Genomic DNA, 10,332 nt, shown 5'->3' on the forward strand with positions numbered 1-10,332 from the left:
AAAAAAATGCTTGAGAAGTTATGGAGCCAAATAAATAACCCAGTTTCACCGATTATGTTAGCATTTATAAAATGGGCTTCAGTCTTAGCAAATACAACAATGTAATAATACTCGAAGTATATCATCTAATCAACATACTCGTGGCATAGATACTTAAGGCATTACTTGCGCGACTTATCTGATTTGATGAATTTGTCGAGTTCAGCGTCGCTGGCTGGGTCCACCTGGGACAGCTGACGGAAACTCTCGTCGTCCACGAAGCAGATCTCGTGGCCGTCTGGAAATTCAATCATAATTTAGCTGCTATTGCTCCTTTTTAGAGTTCCGCACCCAAAGGGTAAAAACGGGACCCTATTACTAAGAATCCTCTGTCCGTCTTTCTGTCACCAGGCTGTATGTCATGAACAGTGATAGCTAGACAGTTGAAATTTTCACAGATGATGTATTTCTGTATTTATGTATTTTTGTATTTCTATAAAAACAAATACATACTAAAAACAGAATAAAATGAATATCTAAGTGGGGCTCCCATACAACAACCGTGATTTTTTACCGTTTTTTTACGTAATGGTACGAAACCCTTCGTGCGCGAGTCCGACTCGCACTTGACCGGTTTTTTTTGCTACATATATGTCAGCGTATACCGCTAGTATACCGTAGCGTATACGTGTTTCAGTTTTGAGTTTAGTCGGAGGGTACATAAATATAATCGTTCATAAGGATCATGAGATTCGCAGCATGGATTGCGTTTTAATAACAAAACTTCCGTGAGACACAGACATATTAAATATATTAATAACGGGTCACTCACGTCACGTATTTTAAGTCGAAAACGCTCGACATGTTTCACTCCGTACCGAGGAGCGTCATCAGGAACTTGCGTCGACGGTGACGGACCGGCGCAGACTGCGGGCCGCAGCCCTCCGCGCCCGATGACCGATGATGATACGGAGTGAAACATGTCGAGCGTTTTCGACTTAAAATACGTGAGTGACCCGTTATTAATATATTTAATATGGATTGCGTTGTTTTCTATGAATCCAAAATCAATGCACCAATCAATCAAATCAATCAGCAATGTTTTCCTGTTTGAGTTAAAAGGTCAGACCAGATTGAATGGCATTCGCTTTACCAAAAATTCATCCCTACCCAAAACTGTAAAATGAGCCTTTCTTTTAACAACCGTCTTAATTTGCCGAATAGGCAAGCGATAGCGACAGCTTATCTAAGTTTTCTATGGCATTCTACCATATAACCATGGTCGGGCGCAATCGTCAGGTGCTTACCTGGGTCAGCTAGGATGATGACACGCACGGTAGCCTTTCCGGGGGTGTCCAGGGAGATGAGGGGGGTGAGGATCTTCTCGTTGGCGGCTTGAATCTTGCTGTCGATGATCGGCTGCTCGTCAAATGGGCAGGCGAATGCTATGCGGCCGTAGGCCTTCGCACGGTTTATGGGCTCCGCTGTAAAATAAATACAATCATGAAATAAGTTGAAATTAGGAAAGACTGAACTAGACTGAATCTTAAAACAATGTTATGCTTGCTGAATTATGGATTAAACTGTAGTTTGCCAAGTCCGTGAACAATAGGTATTAAAACAACTTGACTTTAAGACTGATTTGTAAGTGTTTATGACACGCGTGATGACCACTTTAGCCAAGTACTTGTTGTAGTGCCTACAACACAAGATTCATTGAGTCTACTATGTAGGACTAGGTTGCTCTGTGTAATTTTCTTTTGATCTAGCGGATATTATTGTACTTAGTATAGTACCTGATATTTAATCCACTATTATTTGCAATGTTTAAATAGTAGTTACACAACACAAGTGACACAAACTGCGGAAAGTAACATGAAAGTGAGATGTGATAAATACTGGAAGATAAGAAGTAGCATTTATCAAATTATTAATTTATTAAAATGACGCTATTGAAATAATAAAGGTAGTTCAGCAGCAATAGTTGCTAAGCGGGCGATGTGTTCAAAATTATCTTGACGCGAATTTATTGTTAAGAGAATAAGAGCGTGTCAAGGTAATTGTGAACACCTCGCCCGCTTAGCAACTTCTGCTGCTGACTGTACGAGGTTTTAAAAACGCAAGGTAGATGCAACAGATTTTTAATAATCGGCAACACCCATATGAAACCTCTGGATATAAAAGCGTTAAAACGCTACAGTAGCCATTTGCCATTAGGCCAGCCGTATGGTGTATGCACCGACGTGGTCTAAAAAATATTAAATTACCAATTTCAACAAGCTCAAGCTTGGCCTGGTCCTCACTGAAGCCGACGACCACGGACTTGTCCTTCTTCTCGAAGATTTTAAGCGTCAGCAGGCCGTTCCAGTAGGCGATGGACCTCGCCAGGTTAGAGCAGGCCAGGGTCACCTTTTGGACTGGGTCTGAAAGTGAAAGCAAATACGACTATTATGATTATCCCTTAATTCTTCTTAATTAAATTAATAAGTATGGTAGGTATCTAGTTATTACAAATTGATTTGGTAACCAAAAAAAAACTCCATACATTGTGCCTACATATGCGGAACTTAATCCTTAAATCGACACAAAAATCGGAAGGCCGTGAGCACGTCTCTGATTTCGAGCGCTCGAAAATCTAAAGTTGGTCCCAGAATTAAATTAAGCGTAAGTACTATGGAAATATGGAGGCAACTAATTCGTAAACACAGTTGCAAAATGCATAGGTACCCACTTCATGAAGCGAATTTTTGCAGCTCGTTGTACAATTGTACATTGCCACGCAACGAGTAGGTGTTTGGTTGTACAGTAGCACTACAGTAGCCATCGCTATCAGATATATCGGAGCGGCTAAGGTGCTCACAAATATCTGAACACGCCTCTATTGTCAGGGCGTTAGAGTGCGTGTTCAGATATTGTGAACACCTCGGCCGCTCCGATATATCTGATGGCGACTGTACACAAACAAAAATGGAAAGTTTTTGCAATTTATCATCAGAATATCTAAGTGACGACTTGAGCGGTAAATATATTCACCAACGCGTTACCAATTTTAGCAGCATGACAAACGAAAGATAGACTTATCTCTCAATGCTTCATGCACAAATACCGTGAAACTTTATTATTTGTTTGTATAATACTTATTTTATTCCTACACACACATGTGTAAACTTGTATTGTTATAAGCAAACCTGGGTTATCGATATCAAATCCCTAGAATGTGCCCCGAGTTATCACAGGTTTGGTTATTAGGTATGAAATAATTAATAAAAAATATTGTCTAACTAAAATAAAACATAAGTATTCTGTCTGTTACACGTTCACGCTGAAACTGCTGAACCAATTTAGAAAGATTAAATTTGGCATGGAGATAGGAGGCCCGAGAATCCTTCCTAGAATAGGATAGTTTTATCAATTATCATCATCATCCTTCCATGCAAACGTAGTCGCTGGCAGAAGCTTGTATAAAAAAAGTGCGAGTCGGACTCGCCCACCGAGGGTTCCGTACTTTTTAGTATTTGTTGTTATAGTGGCAACAGAAATTTATACATCTGTGAAAATTTCAACTGTCTAGTTATCACGGTTCATGAGATACAGCCTGGTCAGACAGACGGACAGCGGAGTCTTAGTAATAGGGTCCCGTTTTTACCCTTTGTGTACGGAACCCTAATAAAAGCGATCAAAGTGCCGAATTTTTCCAAATGAAGTATGTATGTAAGTAACTATTGTACTTAGAACAATGTTCAGCTGCCCAGACAACACTCATATTTCACTTTATCTAGGTCCTAGATCCTACCTATAGATAGTGGAAGCCGCTCGACCCCAATTTCAAAGGAATACCGCAAATCGATGTACAGGTTAGCCGTTTGGCACACACATACTAGAGGCCAAAACAAATTTTTTGACACGCAGTTCCTAAAAAAATTTCGCTGCTGGGGGGGATCTGAAGGATACAATCTTGATATTTTGCGTCAAAAACTAAACAAACTATACCAACTGATGAAAGGCGCAGTTAAAGGGTTAAAGAGGTATTTCCCGTTCGATATATGGATATTACGTATCATTTTATGATTAATATGTACCGTATCTGCTGTATAGTTCCATAAGTCTCGTAAAATCGGGATTGAAGTAGAACTGTGTCACTTTGTAAAATTGAAAAATTAAAAAAAAATTGTTAATGATATTATTTTCAAAATTGCTTTCTTGGAGTTAGACATGAGGATATCACGTATCATTTGTGGTATATTGTACAAAAAAAAAACTGCCATATCGTGTCTGGAGGAGCCCAAACTTGGTATGTTTCGAAAATTCTTTTTGTTTTAATAAAAAAAAAATCTCGAAATGTAATGATGTGATATATTTTTAGAATCGCCTGAAAAAGCCCTTTCGTATGATACCACATACCATAGGTTTTGGAAAAAAATGTTTTTTTTTCATACATAAAAAATAATGTTTTACCACTCCCCGCAGCGAAATTTTTTTAGGACCTGCGGGTCAAAAATTTTGTTTTGGCCTCTAGTATGTGTGTGCCAAACGGCTAACCTGTACATCGATTTTCGGTATTTTTATACGAACGGGTTAGACTAAGAGACTGATATCTTACAGAAGTCAGCTGAATGCTTATCACTGTCTAACGGCGTGACAAAACGCATGTACAGCCACCAGCAGATATATCGGAGCGGCCGAGGTGTTCACAATATCTGAACACGCACTCTAACGCCTTGACAATAGAGGTGTGTTCAGATATTTGTAAGCACCTTGGCCGCTCCGATATATCTGATGGTGGCTGTACACTTGATACAATCTTTTATCACTTATCCTTGTTGTGATGGTTATTATCAGTAGCAATTGTTATGATTGAATACGAGGAAAATTAAAATGTTTCGGCAGGTAAAGAAATAGCGTAAATAGACGCCAATCAATTGGAACAATTTGTCATGGTTTGGTTGGACAGTTAACATTTCATGGTAATATGAACAATAGGTTTTTATAGTGTTTGCATGTTTGCAACAAAATAAGTCGCCCAATGGGGAATAAAATATTCTGTTAAAGAAAATAAGTTATTTTCAAGAATCTATTTCATTCTAGTATTCTTTGTTGTTGTGGTCATATGTGCTATTCTCAACCAAAAGGGTGCTTATTGACAGTTGTCAATAAGGCGCTATTTCCATATAGGTAGCTTCAATTTGAAATCAACCTTATCGACAACCGACAATGTGGTACCTTTTGGTAGAAAACTGCACATATATTTGCATTATTATTGTTCTTGGTATACCTCGTTTTTTTAGCATTAGAAAAAAGGTAAACAATCTTGACATGTCTTTTTATTGAATATAACTTTTGAAGAATAAGTCACGGCAAATATGCAACAATTATAAATCAAAATACGATCATTTACATTATTTTGCTTTCATAAGTAATAGTTACTGATTATTAAAAAGCGTTTTTCAATTAAAAAACACGTCAAGATTGTTTACCTTTTTTCTAATGCTAAAAAAACGAGGTTATAGTGTGCCAAGTTTTTCTTAATTTTTTAAAATTTTTCTCTATAATCTACAATTGATCAGTTAAATGAGTAGTAAGCTGTTAGTGGATGTATTTACTTACAGCGAAAGAAATATATGTTAAAATTACCTTTCCCAACAGGCTCCGGCTTATCAACAATGAAGAATTTGTATCCACCAGGTGCTTCCAAGTACTTCAGTCCATTCTGTTGCTTTACTGGCCAATTATTGGCTGCAGCCCTCTGCAGACTCTCGCTGGACTGTATGGTGAGGCCAATAAAGTCATTGCCTGTCTCATAATGTGTGATCCCGTAGTTGTATGTAAGCTCAACAACAAAATGTGTGTCTTCAGGGCCGTAGCCCACCATAGTCTTGCTCCATCTGTTTGCATATGGTCTGTGAAATGAAAAATTATCATGTTTGCATGCATCAATCAACTACCCATAGGTTCAATGATTATACGAACACAATAATTTTATAAGGATCCTTTTTAGGGTTCCGTACCCAAAAGGTAAAAACAGGACCCTATTACTAAGACTCCGCTGTCCATCTGTCTGTCACCAGACTGTATCTCATGAACCGTGATAGCTAGACAGTTAAAATTTTCACAGATGATGAATTTATGTTGCCGCTATAACAAAAAATACTAAAAAGTACGGAACCCTCAGTGGGCGAGTCCGACTTGGCCGGTTTTTTATTTTAAAATGTCAGCGTATGTAATGATTATCGATATACAAATTTTGAATGTGCATTTAACTTTATTTGCTATCAAAATATTTTAAAAGAACTTCATTTTTTAATTAATAGATAGCCCTTTTTCTTTTTAAAATGTGCTTCATAAATGGTCTCCAATATAATAATTCCATTGCCAAATAAATACTTGGTACCTGCCTAGAAATAAATAAAAGCTCAAACGGCATTAAAATACAACTATTGATATATTTTAAGGCTCCGTTTATGTTGCCAATCTATTAATTTTAGTACCCATTTCAATTTTTTTAAACTATCCAAATTCAATTAATTAGTTGACAGGTTTAATATGTGATGCAAAAAATGATGAGTGAAGTTTGAAAAATCCCTTTAAAATAAAAAAGAAGGGAATTTAGTTATTGTTTTGTTTCATGTTTAATACATTCAATAAAATTATATTTTTACAAACAAACCTTGAAGCGATCACTAGTATATGAGAGAAGCGTCGAAAATTGAGTTTATCGATATAGGAACTCCCTCTGCCTGTCAATAAATTACGCCCCCTAGATTCTGATGTCTGTTAATAACTTACCCATTGCAGGTCGCTTCACACCCTTCGCTGAATTCCTCGTGACGAAGTACCTAATAAAATAGCACGTTTAATTAGCGATAAACTCGTGTCGATGACTAAGCATATTTAGACAGTTTTTTTTGTAAGTTTTAAAAACTGAACAGGAGCATAACTATCGAAATTTGGGTTGATTTATCACAGCGTAAGATCAAATTGGATTTTAAACAAATGTACGTGTGTAAAAACAGAAGTTTAGTTATTAGATACGCCGCGTTATGACCGGTTGTTTACACCGACCTTGAAGCTTCTCAGGAGCAATTATAAAAGACATAACTATAGCGAAGCTAAGCAATCTGTTATGCTCAACTTGTCTAAGACAACTAGATATTTTATTGCTATAATTTACCTTCATTCCCAAGATGTCTCGGTAGAATTTTGCTGTGAGGGTCCTGTCAGCCACTTTGAACACGAAATGCAACGCACGACCGCTCACCATTTTGATGCAATATTTGTCTTAGAATAATTAGTGAGAAATTATAAAATATCACGTAAAGTCGTTAATAATATTTATCACAGAGTATTTCGGTCACGTCCACAGTACGCGGCGTATGACAAATGACAGGCGAGTCCTACCTAATGACATGTAATGACAGAGGCGTCACGTCAGAGAGGCACGAATGACATTAACACGCGCAGCGATGCGTTCATAAACCGATTATAGTTGGTCAAACCAAATTGGCAATAAATAAGAACAAAAAAACAATACTCATCCTTTTCTTATGTGTGCGAGTACTAGTGTAAGACAAAGATAGTATGATTCTCTCTGTCTATGTTTGAAATGAGACAGTCCTTTGACAAACTATACTTACATCCATAGGACGCATTGATACAAGTTTATTTTTAGTAGGCGCTTTTTACCCGACTACGGCAATGTCAAAAAGGAGGGTAATTATGCACGTTTATTATAGCATGTGGCACATATAATTAAATACTTTATTATAAAATGACCAAATCCTTTGATCACATGGGCCTCCACCATCTGTAGAAAATGTTCTGGTGAAAAGATAGATGAAATCAGATTGTTAGAAAATTTCAGAAAATTAACTTATTAGAAAATAAGTTTCTAGAGTAGGTAGAGCTAATATCAGATGGCTTGGGCTGAGGGAAAAAGAAACTAATTTTAGCTCGACTACAACGCTTAGGATGTTATGAATGCTCTAAGCTTAGGATGTACTTTATACTTTTACTCGTGATTTTACAATTTCCACACACGTAAAATGGACGACGGTGAATGTGTGCGATCCTGTTGATTCATAGATAAAGTTATATTAAAGATAAGTACCTAAACGCGAACGCCGTGGGCCCGCCGCGTGTTGAAGACTTACCTATAGCTTTTAGTACCTAAGAAGTCCAGAAGGCCTTCCATCATTTGGTAGTGTAAATAAAAAACTTGCATATTATTGTTGATCGTTGATGGTTGTTCACGCTGAGTCGCTGACGCTAATCAATTAGTTTCATTAAAATAAAGCACTCGCTTGCGAAAACGCCATCAGTACCTATATATACCTACCTACCTACTTACATAAATAAATAGGTACCTACTACTAAATACAGAGGTTGATTATGAGTAATTAATAAAGTACCCATTATATAACCTTGAACAAAAACCTCGTTCTCCTCTTGAATTAACTGTTTGCTGTGCCCTACAGGGTGTCATGTTGTACACAATTCTATGTTAAGTATAGGTTAAGATACAATGTGATATGCAATAAAGATTATGAGTATGAGTATGAGTATGAGTTTAAATGTAAAAAAGCAACTTTGTAAAAATGCTCAGACAGCTGTCCCTCCGCCGATGTTAAGCGGGAATTGAATAGCCATGAGTGTTCTGTCTTACTGATCGAAGGTTTCTCTGTAAGGAAAACCGCAATAAACAATATCTTTTATTATTGTAGGTAACTCATTTTTAAAGAACCCTAGAGAGCTTATTCTATAGCCGGAGCATTCACGGGAGTAGGGGCCTACTCCATATATATGTATGGGGTCTGACTTGTCACACTATAGGACATTCTTACACAAATTGACTAAGCCCCACAGCAAGCTCAAGAAGGCTTGTGGAATGTATTTGCCCCGGAGTAAAGTTATGTTACCACATGGGCCCAGTGCTACTAAAATGCACACCCATTGCCTTCATTATTCATTGCTGACCTGCCACTGTGACCTCCACCGATGAACAGACGCCAGGCGCCCGGATCTAGTATATAATACGGATTGTATGTACTTAGTACTAACTGGAGGGGTTTCGTTGCTCTAGGAACTGGCTAATAGTTTAGGTGTAAGCTGCATATCTACCTTTTCCGGACCTACTTTAAAAACTATTTTTAAAAACCCTCTACGCTTTATGCCAAAAATGCCTTACATCGTTATGGAAAACAGTTGATACTTTTCAAACTGCTCGATCGGTTTTTTCTCAAACATAGCTAAGAACAGTAAGAGCCACCGCAAGAACCACAGACAGACATTGGCGTCAAATAACACCCCTCTTTTTGCGTCGGGGGTTATAAATGTTTTGAAACAAACAGACTTTCACAGTATCACAGTCATACTACATTACGCACCTAACTTATCTAAGTAGATACATACCTATTATTGTTCGTTTGACGAGATAAGATAAAGTAAATATTGATTGCAATCAAATAATTAGGTATAGGTACTCGTAGATAATGCAAGATCCTATCTCTATTATGTATTAATAAATGCCTAATTTATTTTATTGCTCACTTATATATCACATGTGAACAGAATATAATATATCACCCCGAAGTGACGTGCCGCGCCGCGACTTTTAGATAGAAGTGTATTAGTTTTCATGCCTAGAGCGAGACATATTATTTGCCGAGTGAATATACGGTCTAAGTCGCGTACATAAGATGTACTAACCTAACATGATGATCGCAATCGAATAATAGAATACGTGCCAATGGTCCCATAATACAGGATACTGAAGACCGTGTAAAGCGGAGGAGAAAAAGTCGCAAAGCGGACCCTGGTTTCCGAAGCAGTATTTATTGACATGAGGAGCTGGGCCAAAGGTCGGCAAAGCGCGACTCGCGAGCCGTATGTGGCTTTTTTTATTCTTTAAGAGATTGCCGATCCCTGAGGTAAGCTGAGCCATCTGAGCTAAGCGCTAAGATGAGAGGAAGATGTGCTAGCCGTGTTGGTTGCACCGGTGTGTCAGCGTTAGATATAGGGTCATTGCGCTAGTTTCCATCCAGGCTCTAATAGTCTTCGTCCACTTGACGCGCTACAACTAGCGAATAATATATTTCAATATTAATTCGCAACTTGCGAAATATTATTTTTATGTAGATACATTTATTGTTTTGACAATAAGTCCAAATTTGTGCCTCAAGGTAGGTTTATATTGAAAATTCTGGACGGAAGCGCTAGTTTCCCTATGACCCTATGTTCCTACCTAAACTAATTATTAACTGTGTGACTTGAATTCTTTAAATTGGGTGCAAGGTAGGGAGTAGTAGGATACTAAATTGTGTAATTACCCTAAAACAATTTAATAATCAAAATCCAATA

At 37.6% G+C, this 10,332-nt stretch overlaps 1 protein-coding gene across 1 annotated transcript; it reads right to left on the minus strand.

The window, feature by feature from the left end:
* LOC134742405 (glyoxalase domain-containing protein 4) lies at positions 1 to 7,360 on the minus strand. Its single transcript, XM_063675545.1, has 6 exons — positions 7,148 to 7,360; positions 6,763 to 6,812; positions 5,611 to 5,876; positions 2,247 to 2,402; positions 1,287 to 1,463; positions 1 to 277 (listed from the first exon to the last, which is right to left on the minus strand). The coding sequence occupies exons 1-6, from the start codon at positions 7,235 to 7,237 to the stop codon at positions 162 to 164; spliced, it is 855 nt and encodes a 284-aa protein (XP_063531615.1). The 5' UTR covers positions 7,238 to 7,360; the 3' UTR covers positions 1 to 161.
* Between the last annotated feature and the right edge of the window lie 2,972 nt (positions 7,361 to 10,332).

Source organism: Cydia strobilella, chromosome 6, assembly GCF_947568885.1.
Source record: "Cydia strobilella chromosome 6, ilCydStro3.1, whole genome shotgun sequence".
NCBI classification, from domain to species: Eukaryota; Metazoa; Arthropoda; class Insecta; order Lepidoptera; family Tortricidae; genus Cydia; species Cydia strobilella.